The sequence below is a fragment of the Clupea harengus genome, chromosome 17 (genome assembly GCF_900700415.2).
Source record: "Clupea harengus chromosome 17, Ch_v2.0.2, whole genome shotgun sequence".
NCBI lineage: Eukaryota > Metazoa > Chordata > Actinopteri > Clupeiformes > Clupeidae > Clupea > Clupea harengus.
Window position 1 is genome coordinate 5172236 of NC_045168.1, and position 24312 is coordinate 5196547.

At 48.0% G+C, this 24312-nt stretch overlaps 1 protein-coding gene across 4 annotated transcripts in view; it reads right to left on the reverse strand.

Annotated features, from left to right (window-relative positions):
* Window positions 1-2521: 2521 nt before the first annotated feature.
* stau2 (staufen double-stranded RNA binding protein 2) overlaps window positions 2522-24312 on the reverse strand; it is a 94716-nt gene continuing 72925 nt past the window's right edge. For 3 of the 4 annotated variants that reach the window (XM_031583472.2, XM_031583469.2, XM_031583470.2), the window contains 2 exons: window positions 6528-6634; window positions 2522-4039 (listed from right to left, as the gene is read on the reverse strand). In XM_031583472.2, the coding sequence (XP_031439332.1) occupies window positions 3946-4039; window positions 6528-6634 (201 nt within the window). In that variant the 3' untranslated portion in view covers window positions 2522-3945. The remainder of the gene's footprint in view (window positions 4040-6527; window positions 6635-24312) is intronic. The other variant, XM_031583471.2, reaches the window with a different exon arrangement.

Here is a 24312-nt window from a genome sequence, read left to right on the forward strand (position 1 = left end):
TGGGAGCTTTATGCCTGCAACATGTAAAAGCCTGGGTAGAATAGCAACTAGTGATGGGTAGAATGTTAATGCTAATGTTTGAGATTCATGTTGCATCTAGTTCTGTTGTTATAGAACTGTTGTATTCGAGAGGGCGGACACTGATGATAGAGATTTGGTGGGCAGACTGTAAAATATTCAGTATTTTCTCAGTAGAGGCTTCTTAACAGTGAGGAAGAAATCCCACAAAAGGCCAATGAAATTAAATCTCCCCAGATTCTAACCAATGCTGTCTATTTTTTTTTTATTTCAAAACTCCTCGCTACATCATGACATTTAACACACACCAGTACAACCCAAACACACTGAATCCTCTTTATCTGTGCTTTGATGTGCACTGAAGCCATCAAAAGGGAATTCACACTCAACAGATCGTAACCTTTCAGTTTGGCCATGGAAAACCACTTAATTTAATGGGGCCACAAGGATTTCAACACACCATACACAAATTGTGTAGGAACCTTTTCACATTTCAGGTGTTTTTAAGCAATAATTTGATCAGTGGTACCTATGAAAGAGTCTTCCTACATTCCTGAAACGAATGGAGTGAAGATAGAATAAACAGAAGGTTAGGATGGAAGTTTAAGTACAAACAACATGAGTTACTGAGTTTAAGAGCCGACTGTATATAGTTTATCCAGTCTGTATACCTCTCTATAGTCATTGAACCACATGTATAACAGTATGCCTGTATGCTAGCATGTCTTATGTGATGCAAAGGGGTTTCATTTGTTTGCAGGTTTTAAACGTCATCAGATGTTTTAGTGATATAAGAATAGATAAATTGTAGTCTTGATATTACTTAAAGACAACAGATTATGTATTCAATATTATTATGATTTTGTAGAATTAGGGTTATACATGTATATAGAATCAATGTGTTTAAATGTCCAGACACTTTTGTTATGTAGTTCAGTAGTTGTAGTTATGTAGTGGCATATTTGTTTGATAGGATTTCAATCTTTTACTGGGTTCATTAATCCACAATTCATCCCTTCTCTAAGGAGCTTGCTGTTACTGAGACTAGTCGTGAAACACATTCATCAATCCAACCTGCTCCAGTCCAACCAGCGAGAATGCTTGTAGTGGAACAAACAGACCATCACTTCCTGTGACTGTGATTTTCTCTTAATCCTTGTCCCCAAAGGTAAAACCTGATGTGATTTAGAAGACAAAACATCCATCTGCTGGCCGCTATCCCTCTAGTTACAGCACATGAAAGTGTGTGTCTATCTGTGTGTGTGTGTGTGTGTGTGTGTGTGTGTGTGCGTGTATCTGTGTGTGTAGTAGTCTGTGTGTGTGTGTCTGTGTGTGTCTGTGTGTGTGTGTGTGTGTTTTGGGGGCTAAGGTTTAATTTAATAATGTTCACCAGCATAGTCAGGCAGTGACATAAGACACTTAGCAGCACTGCATTCTAAAGATGGGAATGGGTTTCAGGGCTGCATCTGGAACTTTCTCATGTCAATCTGAGCCTCCACGAGACGGTTTGTTATTGGGTTGCATGGCTACACATCAATTTAAGCAAGTATCCAGTTCTACACGGAACACCACGCCATTCCAAAGCATGCCTGAGAAGTCCATTATCTCACCAGAGGAAGAAACAGGATGAGAGCGGACAAACACGGCTCCTACTCAGACTGGGCTTGATTACTGCACTGGGGGACGGGGCAAACGTACAAACACAGACCCAGAGAGCAGACCCGGCCTGAGATGGGTAGGCACTGCCAGAACAGTGGGATACCAAGCAGACCCGAAAATGGGTTTGGCCTTGAACCGACATGGATCCGTGCCATATCAGTGTCAGAATGAACTGCTATCTAGGTAGTGAACCGCTGCCTGAAAAGCCACGTCTGCAGTTTATCCAGCAGAAAATGTCAGAGGTTGTACAAGTGGTAGTGCTAGCTGCAGTAGCTCCGCTAACGTCCATATCAGCAGCTGTAATAATAAGCATTTTTAGCTGTGTAGGGTCAGAAAAGGACTTATGATGGCTGATGAATCCAGGGAGAACTTCATGCTAGACTTGAACCGAGGAAGCTGATGTGCTGATGTGTATAGGGAGAGGAAGCTGATGTGCTGATGTGTATAGGGAGAGGAAGCTGATGTGTGTAGGGAGAGGATTGCAGATGAAAGGGGCAATGAGTGCACTGGCCCCGTCCCAGGACGCGGTGGAAAAATCCATAACACTGTTGACTCAAGCAGCCTCGGTGCTGGTACCACGCCACATGCTCCTGTTTTTTTTCTAATTAAAGACGAAATGAAACCCTCTCTGAAGAGGTTGCCTTGTGTGAGACACGCGTCTTTCCAGGACAAAAGTGCCAAAGAGAACTGTTAGGCCTGCGTTGGTTTTCAGTCATCACATGCATCGCTTGGCCCGAAGAGAGAAAAAGATGACCTTCAGGTCTGTTCAAATTCAAACTCATTAATTGTTCTATTGGTGTTTGAATGTCACAAAGACACAGACAGAAAACAATCTGACACAATATCAACATGAACTGATGTGATTTTACTGCATTTCAGTAACATTTTCTCTGACACATTTCTGCCATCATAGTGTGTGTTCACAGAGATACATCCTTCTTGGATTTGAAAATCCTTCAAGTTGTAGTCTTTGTTTTTCGATGACGTCTTTTGAGCTGAAAGGAGAAACAGCGCTCTACTAGACGGCCGTGTGTCTTCTCACGAGGGTGGCCTCAGAATGCAGTCATTAAAAGCACTCAGTTGATGCCTTAGATACAACACACAAAATGGGTGTACATGTGTTTAACAAAACTGTAGGGAGCAAGACATAGCCATGAAATAGAATTACTAGATCAGCTGAGAGGTTTTTTTTTTTTTTTTTTTTTTTTGTCCAATACTGTTCTCGTATTCACACACGGTCTCCTTGTTTCCATGACGAGGGATCTCTTTTGGCCCGCGGTTTAGAATGAATGCCCACCAGACTTTGTGCACTGAGACTTCTACAGTAATTCTATTCCAACAAATGAAATTATTAAAAGGGCAGAGCAGTACTCGGAAAGCCAACACAAGTCCGCTTGGCTTGGGGGACAACTCCACTCGAGTTGCTGAGGACTGATTAACTCTACGACCAGTTTATTTCTGTTTTGATAACATGAAACTCTTCTTTAGTGTTAATCTGCAAAGTCAAACACATCCATATAGATAGATGAATGCTTTATGTCAGCATAAAAGGTTAAGCTGGGTGACTATATATGAAGACAACAACTACAACGCTCACAGCACTGGCATTGGTTAATTTTTAAATAGTCAAGCACTGTTATTTCATAGATTAAGAAAAAAAAAAAAAAAAAAAAAAACAATATACGTTCAAAAAAAGAAATCTGCTACTGCCCACAACTTTGTATTTCTGTCATGACATTCCATTCTTAACTCTGGCATGATGGTTGCATCGTTTTGTACAAACCACTTGCTGACTAGGTTTTTAAAAGAAAGAGAAAAGAAAAAAAAAAAAAACATCTATCAAAACGGGGAAATTCTCGAGAGTATAGTCACTGAAATTTCCCTTGATCGGTACCATGCATTCCGTTCATCGATTGATTTCATTATTACACATTTGCTTACTGGTTCATTTTTTTTCTGTTTGTTTCTTTCATTCTGTCTTTTTTCGACTTTTCGTTTTGTTTGTTTCGTGATCGCTTTTTCTCGTAAATGCAAGTGTTGCTAAAAATGTCTCCGTATACGTGTTAGGATAGTGTTGTCTTCACATAAGACTCGGTTAATGCTTCGTAGTCATGGCGATTCCCAGAACTCATCCACCCAATTGCATGTTGACACGGTTGGAAGGATGCTGTGGCCATCGTGAGCGGGGGGGGGGGGGTCAGGGGCAGGTTAGGGAGGTATAGGGGCGCTTTTGGGGGTGGGTAGGTGGGTGGGTTGAGGGGTCATCTCCTAGACGACGGCCTTTGAATCCATGCAGTCCTGAGTGGTGGTGCCTGAGTTAGTCTGTTTAGTGTCCGTCCTCTCGGCCAGATGTTTCACTTGTCTGAAAGATGAGGAGACAAGAAGGGCACACAGGTATTGAAAGGTGGATCAGCGCGCAGCACACACACATACACACAGACACACAGACACAGACACACAGACACAGACACACAGACACACACACACACCTGTGATACAATGAGGAAGAAAAAGACCCTGTCAAAACACGCAGTTAATGAAACATAAATATCTTCTGGCTTCTCTGGTGTTTTCTCCCTGTGTGGCTGCCACCCAGCTTGGGTAGTCTGAGGCCTGGCTGGAAATGGCTTTTTGAGAGCCTTTTTCCTCCCAACACACTCCTGAATCTGTGACGATAGGGAGGATGAGCCTAGGCAGCCTTTTCCTTCCCCTCTCTCACTCTCCCTCTTTCCCTCTATCTCTCTCTCTCCCACTTTCTTTCTTTCTCTCGCTGGTGCCATGGAGAGAAAACAGCTCGGTGACCTTTTCCAGGCACACACCTACTATGAAAATATTCTTGAATGGCTTCAGCGATTTCCTGCCGTCTGCCCGCGGCTTCCCCCACTCGTATTTCACTCGCCAGCGCCCAGCTCGTCGGCGGATGAGATAGTCAAAAGGTTGGCACAGTGCGGCACCACGGCCGTCGGAGAGAATCCGCCACCTCGGGTTCCCACAGCCACGGCCCTCGGAAGAATACGCGCTGCGCAGCGATAAAAATCATGCAAAGCTGACAGAGCCCGGTGACAATGCAGCGGGGTGGCCTATGGAAATGCACTGGGCGCGGGGAGGCCTATGGAAATGCACTGGGCGCGGGGAGGCCTATGGAAATGCACTGGGCTCGAGCTGTTCTGCTCTGCTTGACTGTCCACTGGTGGAAAACACACTGATGGAAATATCAGCAGAGGGGTGTGAATGGGAGAATGAATGATTGGGGGAGGCCCCGACTGGACACACACACACACACACAAACCACACACACACACAAACCACACACACACACACACACACACGCACAAACACGTACGTGCGCACATACACATAAACTGACACATGTCTATATGTATGTGCATGTCTGCTTCTCCGTGTCCATTTTTGTATGTATGTGTGTGTGTGTGTGTGTATGTATATGAGTGTGTCTGTGTAAGTGTGTATCTGCATGAGTGTGTGTATGTGCATGTCTGCTTCTGTGTGTCCGTGTGTGTGTGTGTGTGTGTGTGTGTGTGTGTGTATGTAAGCGTGTATCAGCATGACAGTGTGTGTGTGTGTTCACGTCTGCATTTGTTTAATCTCTTTCAGCCACTCAGTGAGATGAGGTGACCCGCCCGTCAGTCGGTGACATTTAAAGGACAAATCACAGCCATGTCCGAGGCTCACATCTACACGAGATCCTGGCCTGCCTCTTCTGTCTGTAACCAAAGTCCCTGCCACACACACACACACACACACACTCCCTGTCTCAATCCTGCCCGTGACTTGAAGACCAATCTAATGCACAAAACCAGCATAGGTCAGTGTTAATAGTGATTTACTGTCTAAAGGCTCTTTGTTAAATTAAACGTGGAGAGTCAGCTTATGACCGTGGGAGTATGGGAGAATAATTGAGGAATTGTTTTCACCCTGCCACGTGCTGTCCAGGATAAAAAAAGCCAGAAAAAAGATAAGATAAACAATTTAACTAATGGGAAAACAGCGCGCAAGATATTCCACTATAACTCTTGATAAAATAAGCAGTGCAACATCGATTGATCATTACAGTGTTTTCCATTCAGTAGCAGATATAAATAGCATAAATGTGTTTATGCGCTTGCTCATTTCGTTCGGTTTGGTTTGGTAATGACTTTCCCATAAAAGCAGTATGGTGACGGTGCATGTGGCACTGCATGTGGTCTTGCCGTGCACACAGGAACAACATGCGCCAGCCTAAGGTCCCCGCTCCGTACACTAACGTCTCCGGGGCTCTCTGTGAAATTAGCCGCGGCTTGTCGGATTATGCTCACACTCGCTCACAGCATTCGGCACGTCCACTCGATCAGAACACCTGGTTTCTGTTGGCCCCGGTGAAGGCAACCAGGACCAACCTCACGGTGACTCGCCGTGTCAAACACTCTTGAATTTAGCACCAAACAGAGCGAGGACACTCTTTATGTCCAGTCACGCAAGCACTAACAATCTAACACCTGCGCTCACATCCATCTTAGCGTCGTGATGCCTTAGCGCCCATGTGTCGAAGAAAAAGGAAGGAGAGGACATTTCACAACAACAGAACAAGAACATCCGTCACTTCAGTGTCCACTTCGTATAACAGATGGAGGTTAGAGTACCTCAACAGTGCCTTATATCTTGTGGCAGTTTATGTCGACGACAACACAAAGCTTTCTAAACGCCAGTCACTCTTTAAATTAGACACACACCACACAAAGACACACACCACACAAAGAATACACAACACTTTGATGAGGAGCGTACACACTAATACTCATTATCATGTACTTGTAAGGTCATTTTTGGAGGGGGGGTTACAGGATACTTACAGCTCAGCTTGTACACACACTTCAAATGATCCATTTTCTACCTTGATTGGTCCTTCCACTGGGTCCAGTCCCTGTTCCGACAGCTGTTTCAAGGCACTTAGAGCAGCCTGCCCAGAGAGAGAGGAAAACAGATGGCGCAGACAGAGAGAGAGAGAAATAGAGAGAGAGTGAGAGGGAAAGAGAAAAAGAGAGGGAGAGAGAGAGCATCACACGTCAGCTGCTTTTCAAATAACACTTACTATCGGAAACATGCCCACACAGCGGCCTACTCGGGCACGGGCTCGGCCCGGTGTTGGCTCAGATCCGGCAGAACAAGGCCCAGATCCCCCCCCCCAGAAGCAGCTGGAATCTGGTTGATAGTGACAGGGGCCGTTTTCTTTTCTCCCCCCCACCCCACCCCACCCCACTCCAGTCTCCCTGTTGTCATTGGCACCTCTCTCCTGCGCTGTTTATCTAAGGCCAGTGGGTTAACATTTCCACTTTGTGTTGAGCCTAGCATTTCCTTAAGTCAACACTCCAGAGTTTACCATTCTAGGCTTGGACAAGCAATGCAAAGAGATGTCGATAAATCACCAGCGCCCGAGCACAGAAACAAATGATCCCAGCGAGCTTTATCGTGACATCAAAGAATGCCTGAGATGGTACGCAAGAGGCGGTGATTCAGCGGCGGACCAGCCAAGAGGAGTGGTGGGGAACAGGGAAAGGGTCAGTGTGAACACACTCACACATCCACTGAGATTCCTCTCAACACGTCTCCACGCAATTAGAGACATTGAAAAACATTAGCTGTGATTACTGAGAGCAAATAGCGCACAATACAACACACACACACACACACACACACACACACACCCAAACACAGGCACACACACCCAAACCGCCACACACATGCATGGGCACACACACACTCACACATGCAGACGTGAGACACTGTGAAGATATTCTTTCTTGAACGTTCAACACTTTACTGCCAAAGCCCAGAGGGTATTGGAGCAGCACCTGACAGAACACAGAGACTGCAGCTAGGAGCTTCGGGGGCTAAACCCTTCCACCGTCACACCCAGAAGTAAGTGTGTGTGTAGGGGGCTGAGAGAGAGAGAGAGCGAGCGCGAGAGAGAGAGAGAGCGAGCGCGAGAGAGAGAGAGAGAGAGAGAGAGAGAGAGAGAGAGAGAGAGAGAGAGAGAGAGAGAGAGAGAGAGAGAGAGAGAGAGAGAGAGAGAGAGAGAGAGAGAGAGAGAGAGAGAGAGAGAGAGTGAGTGTGTGTGTGTGTGTGTGTGTGTGTGTACGCATGTGCATGAAGGGGGGCACCACATGTCATCTGAAGGTCTACCAGAGCATGAAGTAAGACATAGATGTCTCTGCCTAGTGTCTGGCGTGCTGTGAAACAGGTCTGGCAGTAGGGGCAGGTTTGTACGGAACAAAGAGAAGAGAAGAGAAGAGAAGAGAGCAGAGCAGAGAGAGCATTACACGCATCTCAGTGTTAGAGCACAGCCCCATTAGGCGTTCAACCCTACGATGGGACAGGTAGGTGGGCAGGGTGTGTGTGTGTGTGCGTGTGTGTGTGTGTGAGTGAGTGAGGGAGTGTGAATGACAGAAGCGGGTTGACTGTGGGCAGTGTGTGTGCGTGCATGAGTGTGCACGTATGTGTGTGTGTGTAGGTGTGTGTGTCTGTGTGTCTGTAGAGTATCTATGGCTGACAGAAGCGGGTTGACAGTGGGCAGAACCACCTGGTGTGCCTGTGCAGGGAGGGGTGGAGGGGTGGCGGGGCGGAGGTGGTGCCGGGCCGGGCCTAAATGGGCCTGCTGCCCCCCGACATTCAAACACGCCCCGACATCCTGCCCATGAAGTCCAGATGTGTTCCCTGGGACGGAGGGAAGATGACATAAATCTCACAGCTGACAGGGGGTCCCACTGCGCGCGCACACACACACACACACACACACACACACACACACACACACACACACACACACACACACACACACCAAACTACATCCCCTCTGACCCCCACTCACTGAGAGAGGCCGAGAGAGACAGAAAGCATATCGCACAGAGACAGATGTGCATGTGTGGGTGTGTGCATGCTTGTGTGTGTGTGTGTGTGTGTTTGTGTGTGTGCATGTGCATTCCTCGTCTTGATTAATCAAGGCAGAGCGAGCCCCAATTACAGGCACAGTTGGGATATGTGTGTGTGCGTGTGTGTTTCTCTGTGAAAGGAGTACATAAATATTTTCTCTGCTGAATTCTGATCTCACACACATACACACACACACACACACACACACACACACACACACACACACACACCACACAGTGTCCCCACCGTGTGCTTAAACCCAACCAGACACCCAGCCTCTGAGGAAGTGAGAACAGTGAGTAGTGAACCCAACCGCAGACCACCGACCACCGCCTGGTCTCGTAACGAATCACTCCCTCCCTCCCTCCCTCCATCCTCACACTCTCCTGTTTCAGTGCAACACCGACAGCACCGCCCGTGGCTTCACATGTGAAACATGCCTCCTGATGTGATGATGTCACTCATCATGTTTTAATCCCCTTCATGCAGCTCTCGAGTCTTTGATGTGCGGAACACTTACAATGTGTTTCTACGCTTCCTTACGGAGGCATTCAAATATCGATCAAATAAAGCATCCTCTTACACAAACAACACTCTTTTGGATAGATGCAAGACTATAGGCCAGGAATCAGCATAGTATTCTATATAGTAGAGTTATAATTCTTATAAATTCCTACAATCAGTACGTGTTCCTTTTGTCCATTCCTCCTATTAGAAGAGAGGCCTGAGGGTGACTGAATCTGTGAGATGGGATATGCGGGGCATATTAGTGCTATCGCCATCTCTCCTTGAAGAAATCACACACACTTATGTCACCGGACAGTGGCGTAACACACCAATCAGGCTGGGCCAGAGAGTTCCTAGAGGAAATGAGATCATTCGGCTGCTGTCCGAACACCCCCCTCAACACACACACACACACAGTCAGAAAAGTACACTTCTACATTCATCTAATTCACTTAATCCATTTACAGCTAGATCAGTCCCATCAGTCGATAAGTCCACTTACAGACAAATTCCACAACTGGCCTCCTCAGAAAACCTCTACACGTCTAAAATATAATCACGCAATAATTTATCATGTAGTGAGTTTCCCTCTGTTCAAACTGAATCACTGATAGCGTCGAGACAGTTGGGAAAATGAGATATGTGATTCATAATATGATACTGCATATTATGAATCACGCTCGGAAATGGAAAAGCATGCCTGGGAATCTGCGCCTGAAGTGTTTCAACGTGCGATCACATCCGTGTCCATCACCCACAAAATCCCACTCCACATGACCAAGCAGCGTACAGGTGTGTGAGCCTTATACGCAGATAACTGTATAGAGTTCACATGTTGTCCCAGAGCGCTCTTAAGCCTGAAGGGCCCTTGTTACCGTGGAGACTGCTAAATGGATAGCCAGGGTTACATTGACACCATGCGTTATGTCACCGCCTGACATTAATATAGTCCTAAGTTGCTTCCTAGGACACATGTGTGTTCGGAAGGGAAAATAAATATAAGCGTGAACAGTATGCACAGATCTGGGGAGACAATTTATCGTTCCAGAAACAACCCGGACATAAATTTTCACATACTGGAGACTACCAAATAATATGTTGTAGATCAAGACACTGACGTTCTCTGCCTACAAATAACATTCAGTCTTCAATCATGCAAGTCAGATTCACATGAGAGAAAGAAGCTAAAGTATAGACAGAGTGATGGAAAAAAAGAGTGAATGAGTGAAAGAAAGGCAAGAAAGAGAGGAAAAAGAGAAAGAAAGGACAGAAAGAAAAACAGGGGAAAAATTAAGGAAATGGTGACAAATGATCATGAGGACACTTAAACACCAAGGCTCTCCATTGGTCATCGTCAGCTGTGCCCAATAAATTGCAATCATGGGGGACAATTACCGGCGTGGTGTCCACCGTGGAGCGGAGCCGTCTCTGAGTAAATAAGCAGAGCGACCAAGCGCCGTAAATCAGCCGCCGTGGCGAAGCGTCGGCTAACGGCACAGCCTGGCCTAAGACAAATACACCGCTATCTACTGGAACAGCAGCTAATTACAGCAGTATTTTCTCAACGAGATAAAGCGCCAATTGAAGTCGGATCGGCTGCGGCGGCTTCGACAGAGGGGGTTGGGGGTGGGGTGGGGTGGGGAGTGAGACATTGTTTAGTCTAGAGGCCGAAGATGCCATGAAGTGCCTCAGCCCTGTCAAAGAGAAAATAAAATAACAAGCAGAGTCTGGCAAAACTAATGACAACACCCCTCCTAACCCCCCAAAACTCTTCAAACATCCCTTATGTTTTAGCTAACACACACACACGCCATTCCCACCAGAGGAATCAGAAGGGGGAAAAATAAAACATTTTGCTGAGGGCCTAAATGCTGTCTCTCTGCCATGATAGCTGCCTCTGCAGATGATGGAAACCCTCCGTGAGGAATGTGACATGACGCGGGGAGGGGAGGAGAGGAGAGGGGAGAAGATAAAGAAGGGCCAAAGTTTGTCAGAGAGGATGCCGAGGCCTCATTTGTCTAGCCTGCTGTTAATGGCTTCCTTGATTGCATTTTCATTTCCTTGACTGCCTTGGCCAAACAGTGGCTTTCCCCCTGAGAGATGAGACCCATGTGTCTGAGAAAGTCTCCCTGGTTAGGGGCGGCGGGGGTGATGGATTGGTGTGGGGGGGGGGGGGCATTGCTTGTCTGACGTTTCCAGCACCTTCTCCCCCACTACAGGAGGTGGAGGTGGTGGTGGGGGGTAGGGGGGGGGGTGGAGAGAGGGTCAGCTGAGCTTCTCTCGACAGGCCAGTCCGTCAGTTGGGGGACCACAATCAGAACAAGAGGTTCTTTTTTTTGTCTGGGCTCCGAGTTCCGAAAGCTGATATTCTAGAACGTGTTCCATTCCCACCGATCCCTGGCTGTTGGCATCTGCCTGGGCGTTCTCTAGCTGACTCTGATTCAAGAACTCGCTCCATTCCCACTGATCCTGCTGTTGGCATCTGGTTAATAAAAATCAAATAAAAGACCGGAATTTTTTTTTAAATGAAATGAGGTTTTAGTTTTGCGCACTGAGCTAGGCGTGCCCTGCTGGACACCAACAGGATATGTCTAATGTTTGCACAGGGGAGAGATGAAAAACCTGGGAAGTGTGTGTGTGTGTGTGTGTGTGTGTGTGGGGGAGGGGAAGGGGGGGGGGGGGGGGGTTGTATACATCTGTTTGTATGTTCATGTCTGTGAAGTATGTGTGTGAATGTCTATGATATTATGTGTGTGTGAGTGTGATGTGTATGAATGAGAATGTGTACATGTAATTGTGTGTCTGTGTTTGCGGGTGTGTGTTTTTGTGAGGATGGTAATCTCCGTCCTTTCCCAGCGCCCCGGTTGGTGTTTTCTCGGCCGCGCCGGCCTTGCGAGCCCTCCCAGCACAGCGCATCCCGACTCCCCGTCCAAGAGTATCAGACGGGAGGGGAAGGAGGCCGCAGCTTCCCACAGCTCTTTGATCGGCCTCTCCATCACTTGTTTTGGTTGCCACCTCATCTCCAGGAGCAGCAGGGCCAGAGCAGGAAAGCCTCCATTGAGCTCCGGGGCCCGGGAGAGAGAGGGAGGGAGAGGGAGAGAGGAGAGGGAGAGAGAGGGAGAGAGAGGGGAGGGAGGAGAGGAAGGGAAGGGAGAGGAGAGGAGAGGGGAGAGGAGGAGGGAGGGAGGGGAGGGACAGGAGGAGATTCTCATGATGTCCTTGGCAGCACAATAAAAGGCTGCACTGTGATCTGAGGGTGCAATCAAATGCGCTGCAGGTGTACACACACACACACACACAGACACACAGATCAAACACACACATAAGTGTGCGAATATTCTCACAAACTCATACACACAAGATTGAAAAAAGACATAAGTGTACAAACACTTACATATAGGCATGCACACATTCACATTCTAACACTAACATCTGCAAAAGGCGCACGCACACACACACACACGCACGCACACACACACACAAACACACACACACACACACACACACTCACACTCACACTCACACTCACACACACACTCCGGGCCGAGGCCATTTCGCAACTGTCTGCTGGATTGGGTTCAGGAGCACGTGGGGAAACAGAAGACCTCCGGACGTTTTGTTTTCACTCCACCTTGTAATCACGTCACTTGGAATCCAAACAAACTAACTCCCAACACCTGATCACACAACCTTCACATCAGGTCTCTGACGTTCCGGCCCAAGCAGGGAAAAACACTACATCAGAGAAAAAACAAGACTATCCACTCACACGGATGTTCATCCAGATGTCCCACTCTCTAGGAGATTCTAGAAATCTCCAGCTAGACTAAACAGCCATTACATCGGCTTTTAAAGCATGTTTTACAGCTCTTCGGTAGAGGGGAAAATGGTGAGTTTGGGAGAGGGGTTTCATGAGAAGAGCTGGTGTGTGTAGGGGCCAACCGTCTCTCTGCTGGTTAGAGAGTTATTGTAAAAGTGGGAGAGCTGTTCCGTTTTGAAAAGGCCATAAAACTGAGCTGCCGCTGTCTCTCTGCTGTGCCAAGGTAATATGAGACAGAAAGACTACACTACTAAACACACACACACACACACACACACACACACACACACACACACACACACACACACACACACACACACACACACATATATACACACACATTGATACAAACCCAGACACAGGCAAACACACACATACAAGCCACACATACACAACACACACAAAACTAGAGACCAACACACACTGTTGTAGTCATTATGAAAGGACGTCTCTCTCTCTGCCTCTCACACACACACACACACACACACTCACTCACACACACACACACACACACTGTTCTTCCCACATCAAAGCCCTGGAGAGAACTCATAGTAACATTCCTGCGCCTATCCTCCGGGAGCCAACAGAATCCTGCTATAGCCCTCCGAGAGGAGAGAGAAGGGGAGAGAGAGAGAGAGAGAGAGAGAGAGAGAGAGAGAAGGAGGGAGAGAGAGGGAGAGCAAGAGAAGGAGAGGGAGAGGGAAGAAGCGAGAGAGAGGCCAGATGAGCAGAGAGAGAGAGAGAGAGAGAGAGAGAGAGAGAGAGAGAGAGAGAGAAGGCATGAGAGACTTGATTGGAGACGTTTGGACTTTTAGGTTTACTTTATTACCAGTAAAAAGTCAAAATCAAGACATACTAAAAGACAAAGACCCAAACAAATTGAGAAAAGAAAAAGAACACAAAGAGAGAGAGAAAAAAGAGAGGAAGAGACCAAGTGGAGAGAGAGGAGAGAAAGAAGAGAGGAAGAATGAGTTCAGAGGAGAGAGAGGAAAGCGCTAGAGTTAATGAGAGAAAGGCAGGAAGAGAGATTGGGAGTGAAAGAGAGTGGAAAATAAACAGTCTGAGCAACAGAATAAAAAAAGAGTGAATAAGAGAGAAATGAGACAGAGGGAGAAGAGATGGAAAGATGGAATGAATAAGCGAGTCTAGGGGAGAGAGAGTCTGTTTATCCCTGCAACTGTATTTCATGTCCATAAAGCTGAGCAGTCTACAGGTGAACGAATGACCAGAAGAGAACAGACAGGAGAGAGAGAGAGAGAGAAAGTGAAAAGGTAACAGAGGAGAGATAGAAGAAGAGAGAAGAGACAGAGAGCTAGAGGGAGGAGAGGGAGAGATGAAGTGAAGGAAGAGAGTGAGAAAAAGAGAGAGAGAGAGAGAAGGAGAAAGAGAGGGGGACTCGGAAACAGGACATACCACAGGCCTGGACTCAACGAGCTGTGAAATCACACGAAAGGAAGGAGCCCAATAGGAGGGAGACGTGGAATTTCAGCCCTTTATCTACTCCAGCTTCAGCTCTTCATCCCTCTCTCCATCTCTCCCTCCCTCTATCCACCCATCTCTCCCCTCCTTCCACTATCCTCCCCCACTCTCACTAATCTCCTCTGTTCTCCCGCTCCATCCATCTCTCCTTCTCTCTATTTCCCCCCATTCTCACACTTTCACTAATCTTCTTTCCCCCCCACCTCTCCTTTCTACTGTCCATCCCCACTTTCTCATCTCCTTGGCCTCCTCCTTTCCCTCTCACCATCTCACTATCTCTCTATCTCCCCCACTATCTCTCTATCTCCCCCACTATCTCTCTATCTACCCCACTATCTCTCTGTTAACCCCACTATCTCTCTGTTAACCCCACTATCTCTCTGTTAACCCCACTATCTCTCTGTTAACCCCACTATCTCCCTGTTAACCCCACTATCTCTCTGTTAACCCCACTATCTCTCTATCTCCCCCACTATCTCTCTGTTAACCCCACTATCTCTCTATCTACCCCACTATCTCTCTGTTAACCCCACTATCTCTCTGTTAACCCCACTATATCTCTGTTAACCCCACTATCTCTCTGTTAACCCCACTATCTCTCTGTTAACCCCACTATCTCTCTATCTACCCCACTATCTCTCTATCTACCCCACTATCTCTCTATCTCCCCCACTATCTCTCTGTTTACCCCACTATCTCTCTATCTACCCCACTATCTCTCTATCTCCCCCACTATCTCTCTGTTAACCCCACTATCTCTCTATCTCCCCCACTATCTCTCTGTTAACCCCACTATCTCTCTGTTAACCCCACTATCTCTCTGTTAACCCCACTATCTCCCTGTTAACCCCACTATCTCTCTGTTAACCCCACTATCTCTCTATCTCCCCCACTATCTCTCTGTTAACCCCACTATCTCTCTGTTAACCCCACTATCTCTCTGTTAACCCCACTATCTCCCTGTTAACCCCACTATCTCTCTGTTAACCCCACTATCTCTCTATCTCCCCCACTATCTCTCTGTTAACCCCACTATCTCTCTGTTAACCCCACTATCTCTCTATCTACCCCACTATCTCTCTGTTAACCCCACTATCTCTCTGTTAACCCCACTATATCTCTGTTAACCCCACTATCTCTCTGTTAACCCCACTATCTCTCTGTTAACCCCACTATCTCTCTATCTACCCCACTATCTCTCTATCTACCCCACTATCTCTCTATCTCCCCCACTATCTCTCTGTTTACCCCACTATCTCTCTATCTACCCCACTATCTCTCTATCTCCCCCACTATCTCTCTGTTTACCCCACTATCTCTCTATCTACCCCACTATCTCTCTATCTCCCCCACTATCTCTCTGTTTACCCCACTATCTCCCTATCTACCCCACTATCTCTCTATCTACCCCACTATCTCTCTATCTCCCCCACTATCTCTCTGTTAACCCCACTATGTCTCTATCTACCTCACTCATATATATCTGACCTCTCCTCCAGGTCCATTTCTCATCTCCTCTCTTCCTCTTTCTCTCTTATTCTCTTCTGCCCCTCTATCAGTGCTTTGTCTCCCTTTTCTCTCCTTCTCCTTCTCTTCTCTCTTCACTCTCATGCTATTTTCTCTTCTTTCCCCTTACTCATCTCCCTTCATCCCTCCATCTCCCCCCCACCCCTGCTGACGTCTTTACAGACGCTGGGGGGTTCAGTGAACCTCCTCACACCACTGATCACCACGGTAATAAGAGACTCAGCAGCCTGATGAAGGGGATGAATATGTATGTTCACATGTATGATTTTGCATTCTGAACGTTTACATGTGTCTTTCTGCATGTGGAAGTGTGCATCTGTGTGCGTGCGTGTGTGCCCAAGCATGTGTGTTTCTATGTGTGAACATGTGTGTATGTTAGTGAGAGAGAGAGTCTTGTGTGTTTGTATGTCTGAAAGTGTGTTTATCTTAGGCTACGTTTACACAGAGCCTGGATTGCCAGAAACATTTTTGGATCAGGTACCTTTTTTTATCGCGTCCACACGGAGCCGTGTCAACAAAAATCTGTGTTCACGCGAAAACGCTGGAGCGGAGCGGTTGAATCCGCTGTAAAGAAGTCATGGAGCATGCGCATAAAGTGACAGAAGACAGAAGTCGAGATCCAACTAGCAATCTTTCGATTGCTGAACGACTTTTTTACCACCTGAAATCACTGTTACCACAGCACTCAAACAGGACTAGTTAGATTTGTGAACTTCGCCATACGCCTCGTTTGTGTTAAGTTACCGTTTTAAAACGTATCTATAATAAAAATCTTTTCCCGTCAGATTTGCTCATATAGGCTTTTGCTGACACTTAAAAACCGGTTTTGAACAATGGACTGATGCAAATAGATTTAACAGTGCTAGATTAAAGTGTGGCTTGTTAATGTCATCCCTTTCCTAACCAGCTTCTTAACAACATCGATTAAGTTTATGTTGTTGCCGTTATGAAGTGACGCAGCAGGGTTAATAAGGGTTCAGGCTGAGGTTGGGAGGGGGACAATGACATCATCGGGTTAGAAAGTGTGCGGATCGGGCGTCTACACGAACACGGATCCGCTGGTGGGTTCGAATCTACCCACTCTGGAGACCGGATTCAAAAGGTTGCGGATTCAGTGACCCAATCCGCCGGGTTCGTGTGGACGAGAGGCCGATCCAACAACATTTCTTTCCAGATTCAGGCAATCCAGGCTCCGTGTAAACATGCTCTTAGTGAGAGTGAGAGAGTATCCAAATGTGAAAGTGTGTGTGTGCGTGTGTGTGTGTGCGCACGTGCACTGCCCTGGCAACTAGCGGCTGAGGGCTAGTTAATGGCCCAGTGGAGGCTGCTGAGGAATTGCTTTAATTACGAGCGAGTGCTGGAGACTCCTGGCCTAGCTCTTCAGCCGCCCCGTCCATGCTCTCCCTCCTTCTCTCCATCCTTCTGTCCCTCCCTCCCTCGCTCCTGGCCAGGACACGGATGGCCACTCAGCCTTCCCCTCTCCAACTAAAGACCCTTGTGGCTCTTGTCCAACTCCTTAACAGCCTTGGAAAGTCCTCACCCAGAACCGTGGCTGACTCACAGACCCAGTCCGGCTCAGGTCTGGCCCTGATCTGTTTATGCGCACTGCAAAGAAGCTGTTGAAGCGGTTTTCCTCTAAGACAGATGGCTTGAAGCTTTTTGAGTGCTGGAAATATGGATTTCTAACCAAACAGTGTGAAAGGGGCATTAGAGTAATGACCGGCAGACAAAAAAAGTAATATGCATTTAACTTTGTCCAGTGGCCATGTTGTAAAAACATTCATGTAGAAAAATCCGTTTCGCCTGGTGAGCTCCCATCATGAGCCCAATTGTGTGTGTGTGTGTGTGTGTGGGTGCTCCCATCATGAGCCCAAGTGTGAAAGTCAGTGGGTGTGTATCTGTGTGTGTGTGTGTGTGTGTGTGTGTGTGTGTGTGTGTGTGTGTGTGTGTGTGTGTGTGTGAGCTCCCATCATGAGCCCAAGCTGTGAGAGAGGATTAGGTGTGCTCTGCACAAACACCAGAGTAATCAAAATTCCAGATTCGGCTTCTTCATGGCTGGGTTCCAGACCGTGGGGTCAATAATCGCAACCCCCTCTCCCCAAAACACACACACACACACAGACACACTTCCTCTCTGACATACATGGACACACACCCACACAGACCTGCACAGACACACACACAGGCATACACATACACACACCCACACGGACACTCCATACACCCCGTCCCCAGGGGAGATGGTCTCTGCTGACATAGGAAGCCATAAATTAGGTCCGGCAATGCAGCGGCCTGTAACGCGTCATTTGGACCGGAGAGGCCTGCATTATTCGCTCCTCATTCGGACTGGCCATTCTGCCGCCGCCACCACCCCCACCTCTACCACTGCTGCTGCTGAATGGGATGAGATGGCATGGTATGGCACAGAACCCCCTCCTCCTCTCCCCCTCCTCTTCCACCCCCTCCCTCCTCGTCTAAACACAAACCACATGGGCGTACTAGAGAGATGCCCGGCACAGCATACCTCAGGGCTCAGAGCTCACTGATCAGCTGGAGCTGGAGTTGGGTTTGCTCTTAATAACTCTCTGCCCTAAGCCAGCACAGCTACAGCTGCTCTCCCAGAGGACTTTATTAAGCCGACCTCACTATAGATATCGCTGCAGTCACAGAGGACTTTATTAAGCCGACCTCACCATAGATATCGCTGCAGTCACAGAGGACTTTATTAAGCCGACCTCACCATAGATATCGCTGCAGTCACAAAGGTCTTTATTAAGCCAACCTCACCATAGATATCGCTGCAGTCACAAAGGTCTTTATTAAGCCGACCTCACCATAGATATCGCTACAGTCACAGAGGTCTTTATTAAGCCAACCTGTTACTGTTCCTTTTGTTACAGTGAGAGTCTTAAGGAGGTGGAGTCTGGAGCCTGAAGCATTACAAATGTTTTTACTCCTCGACCGTCGTTCTTTCTGTCTCTCTCACACACATGCATGCACTCACACATATTTTCTGCTTGTCTTAGACAAACACAATTGTGCACACACACAGTCACTCACTTTTTTGTCCCTCTCTCACACACACTTTGTATATCTCTGCTCTCTCTCTCTTCTATAAAGACGGGGAATCTCTGTGCAGAACATCTTGTCTTAGACAAACACGATTGTGCACACACACACTCGGCATCTCTCTTCTCTCTCTCTCTTCTTTAAAGACGGGGGAATCTCTGTGCTGTTAGAAGTAGACAGCTACCCTAATTTTGGCCAATAAACGAGGGGCTTAGGAAAATATGTACATACTTCTCGAGGAGGCAGAGCACATAAAGTGGCCGGGGCCTAATTTATGGGGCGCACCTGAGGCTCCTAGACGGGCCCCATAAATCACGGCCCAAACGGCGTCCATACTGTAAAGCCCTGCTGGCCATCATGTTTATTTAGTGCTGATATATGAGCCTAATAGCCAGGCCCATGTGATCCACATAATGCGGTGAAGGCCGGGATGGGCTCGGCACACAGCAGGTAAATCAGCGCGGCCGCTTGATAAAGCGGGGCTTACCCTCATGAAGGAAATTCCTTGTCAAAAGTCACGTGTGACCCAAGACTCTAATCCTAGATGATATCTCTGTTAAGAATGGGGAGGGGAAAAAAAGAGTGGTGACATCACTGGATTTACGCTCTCTCTCATCTTCCCTCTTTCCCTCTCTCTCTCTCTCTCTGACACACCTCTCTCTCTCTCTCTCTCTCTCTCTGGGTGGCAGTGTTTCCACCAGTTGGGGATGTCGTGATACGTGGCACAGGATTCCAAGCGGGTCCGGAGCAGGGCGCTGTGCTGGCGGTGCCAACCCGTCCCGAGTGGCAGCGGCGTGCATGTGGACTAGAGGGCCCTGCGGCCCAGTGGAAAAGCGTGGGAGGAAACCTGTGGCTCCGGCCTATCAGACATCCCACTAACGGGGGCTTCCCCTCGCTCTCTCCCTCTCTTTCTATCTCTCTTTCTCGCTCCGTCTCCCTCTTGCTGTCTCTATCTATCGGGTCTTTCTTCTCTCTGCCTGTCTCTCTCTCAATCTTTCTCCCCCTCCCTGTCTCTCACTATTCCCCTCCTTTCCTGTCTCAATCACTTTCTCCCCCCCCCCCAAACTCTCTCTACCTTTCCCTCCTTCTTTCCATCCTCTCATTCCTCCATGCCATCTCCAGATGTCATCTCCTCCATGCAGCCTGGAGAGACGTGCCTGAATGAGTCCAGGGCCGATAATCACCCAGAGAATGCAAATGCACACCTCCGTTATCTCCCCCCAGCTGTCATGACACTTCACTTCACTTCACTTCCACGGCCGCTGGTCAAGACCTTTAAATCACTGAGAGTGTGTGTGTGTCTGTGTGTGTGTGTGTGTGTGTGTGGTCAGGGTGCCAGCATTTCCAGGCATTTGCATGCATAATAAAGTCAGACTGGAGATCTTGATGGGGTGCTGGGCGAATCAATAGCGTGATCTGGGCAGCGGATGTCCCTGCAGGCCGAGAGAACGCAAGACTCTGGGCCCTCAAGTGGAAACGCGTAGGAAGAGGGGGGGGGGGGGGGGGCTGTCGGGGGCAATTAACGCAACACCGTATAGATTTCCATTAGATTCCCACTTCAGGCTTATGACCAAAATCACTTTGGAAAGGGCTGTGCCATCTTTCAAGGCAGAGGACAGGTTCAATGACTGTATATGCACCTATATAACGCATACACAGAGGAAGAGGGCGCAGGCGTGTGAGCACACCACCAAGAATAATAGTGTGTGTGCGTGTGCGTGTGCGTGTAAGCAGGCAGGTGACTTAACTTATATGAAGTAAATATTTGTGCGTGTCTGTACATCTGGAATTGTCTGTGTGTGTGTGTGTGTGTGTGTGTATGTAGGAGTGAGTGTGCATGTGTATGTTTGTACGTCTGGAATTGTGTGTGTGTGTGTGTGTGCCATCCTGTATCAGCCACAGGGCAGATTGGCCTGGAGCCTTAATCCTCGAGCCGTATGTCTGTCAGGAGCTCTTTCTCAGCGCAGCAGGATAAGAGCTAGGAGGAGGGGTGCAATGTGTGTGTGTGTGTGTGTGTGTGTGTGTGTGTGTGTGTGTGTAGGTGAGGTTGTATTATTTAACTCCTGGTAACTGAAGCCAGTAACTGGAGAGTGTCTACAGTCAGACAGCGTTTTACACCTCCTTTCCTCTCCTCCTCGGAGCCTCTCTCTCACAGCCCCCCTTACACTCACACACACACGCACGCACGCACAGACACACACACACAGACACACACACACACACACACGCACGCACACATAGACAAACACAGACACACGCACAGACACACACAGACACGCAGACACATACACACACACACACACACACAGACCCCTCAGCTGCTGTGAAGGGAGAGAACACCTGACCACATGGGAGCCAACCATAAAACCAGCAGACAGCTCTTGGAGGGTCTACATAAGTGTGTTTGCAAGACGGAGTGAATGACAGTGGGAATGTGTGTGTGTGTGTGTGTGTGTGTGTCTCCAGTGAGTACATTTGTGTCTGTAATGTGATGTGTGTGTGTGTGTGTGTGTGTGTGTGTGTGTGTGTGTGTGTGTGTATGTCAAAAGCTTCATATATAATGGGGAGGGGGCTTTTTAACACAGCCTCACCCAACTGTAATCTGGTGTGGGTACGTTCTCCTGAACAACATCACAAAACACCACACCATCACACAACGCACCAAGACCAAACACATCACAACACATCACAACACACTACACAACACCATGTACCACTACACAACATTATAAACTTAGACGCAAGACACCACCGCATGACACAATACCAAAATGGACACTGCGTGACAAGACACAACGCGACACAACACAGACATGACTGCGGTGATGAACGTCTGCATCCCTTCCCACCGCCCCGCAAAAACTGTTTCGCATTACGCAGGGAAACGTTGTCTGCGTTCCCATGACGACGCAAAGCCCAATCAGCGGAGCAGGATCGCCAGGTTGCGTCGTGTTTACCTAAAACAATAAATTCCTGCGCGCTTATATCAAGAGCCAGACGCTAGAGGAGGTCTCTCGACACACAAGACATGTACAAGCCCCACGATAAGGGTTAAGTGGACAAAGATGTTCCTTATATGCAGAAACAACCAAAGGCAAAAAAAAAAAAAAGCACTTGGATGGGTAACGGGTGGCCCAGGATGAAAACGCCTTCAGCGACCATTAATGTGGGTCTGATTAGGCCAGTTGGTTTTAGGAAAAGAGGAAATAAAAAAAAATTAAAATAAAAAAAGGAGATCGCCAGGGAGCTTTGGCCGTTGTTTTGTAACGCTAGCGCTGCGCTGGTCACGTCACGTCATAGACCCAGGGTGAGCTTTTATGGGAGCGCTGCGGTGACACTCGCTCTCGCAGCGCACTGGACGAGCGTTAAACCACAGCAGGCTGACTGAATTAGGAGGTATAAAATGTCAATAAGTTGCTTTAGGATGCACACAGGAAGAAGGGATTGGGAAAAGCGATGTGTGTGTGTATGCGGGTGTGTGTGTGTGTGTGTGTGATTGCACATGCAACTGGCAGATATCAGTGAAAGTTAGTTAACAGACTGTGACAGAGCTATTTCTGGTGTATGACAGTGAATGGGCGCTGAAAAACATAAGACAAAACAAAAGCACCGTGGCTTAAGTCTTTCCCTGGGTACAAACCGCACACGTTTAGCTTCGCTAATTGAGTTTTAAAGGCAGAGGGTTTCAGATCCACTTCTGCAGGTCCCTTAAGCGTTCCATGTGCTTTCACTTCCAATCCAGCCCCATCTGATTCCACAAGTATTAACCCCCACCTCCACACACACACAAAAGAAAATGTTGCGCTGATTAGACCAATTAAGTCCAGCTGATGTTCATTTAACTAGGAGCTGTAGCATACACGCACACACGCAGACACACACACGGTGGAGGAAGAATAAGCAGCAGCAGAGCCGAGTTGCAAATGCAGCAGGTTCTTCCTTCTGTACTATTCATTAATGTAACCAACATACTGACCTCAGACCAGCTTATGCAAGCTCTCCACAAACTTTAGTTGCTTGTTGTGTTTGGTGTGTGGGTGTGTGTGTGTGTGTTTGGTGGATGTGAGTGTGTGTGTGCTTGGGTAGGGGGGTGGGGGTGGTGGAGGGTAACAGCTTTTGTTGCGGTCTGGCTTTTACGGGCAGCCTCACACGTTTTTACAGCGCGGCTAACAGACAGTAAACACCCAGGAGCTGTAATTTAACACATGATTAGGACGGGGGCTAATTAGATTTTGGACAGTAAAACCGGCGAGGAGGAGGTCATAAAGACAGGCGAAGGGGTGGATGGGTGCTGATGAGGAGGGGGGGGCACAGGGCAGGTCTCACACACACACTGCAGAGGGAATTGAGAAGAGCTTCCTAGTCTAAAGTGTGTGGTAGTGTGTGTGGTGTGTGTGTGTGTGTGTGTGTGTGTGTGTGTGTGTGTGTGTGTGTGTGTGTGTGTGTACGTACATGTGTGTGTTTGGGGGTGGGGGGTTAAGACAGAATAGCAGCTGGCTGAGTGGAAAACGAAGAGAGCAGACTTCAGGACTTAAGACCCCCCCCCCCCCCCTCTCCCCCATCTCTCTCTCTCTTTCTTTCTTTCTTTCTCTTTCTCTTGTCCTCCAGGTTGTCTTTCTTGTAGCTGGCTGGGCAGGAGGTCAGGCTCCTAATGGGGCACCTCTTGGCCCTGCCTCAGCCTCTGAGAGCATCCCCCCTCCGCCTGGCTGCTTATAAATCAAGGCTGGACGCCCAGCTCCTCTCTGATGTTCTGAAGCGGATGGAGCTGGTGGTGGTGGTGGTGGTGGAAGGGGGGGGGGGGGGGGGGCTGTCTGGAGGTAGGGTGGTGTGTGTGTGTGTGGCGTGGGGAATCAGTGTGTGTGTGTGTGTGTGTGTGTGTGTGTGTGTTTCTCATTTCAGAGTCTCGTCACACAGGCCGTCTGCTTGCCAATGCAGCACTCGCATTGAAACGTGTTTACCCTCTCCGGTGGAACAGTTACACAAGGAATCTATGAGAAGAAGGGAGAGTGAGAGAGGGACAGAAAGAAAAAAAAGAGAGGGAAGGGAGAGCGTGAAGGAGAAGAGAGAGAGAGAGATGGAGAAATGAAATCTTTGGCAAAGGAGCAATGAGAGAAATGAATACAGACAGAAGAAGCAATGGTGATGGAGAAGGAGGAAGAGATGAGAGGGAGAGATGGAGGGGGAGGGAGAGAGATGGAGGGGAAGGGAGAGGAGGGGAGGGAGAGATGGAGGGGGAGGGAGAGACAGACCAAAAGAGAAAGAGTGTGGTGGTAAAGGAACAAGAGGAAGCAAGAGAAATCTTCAGG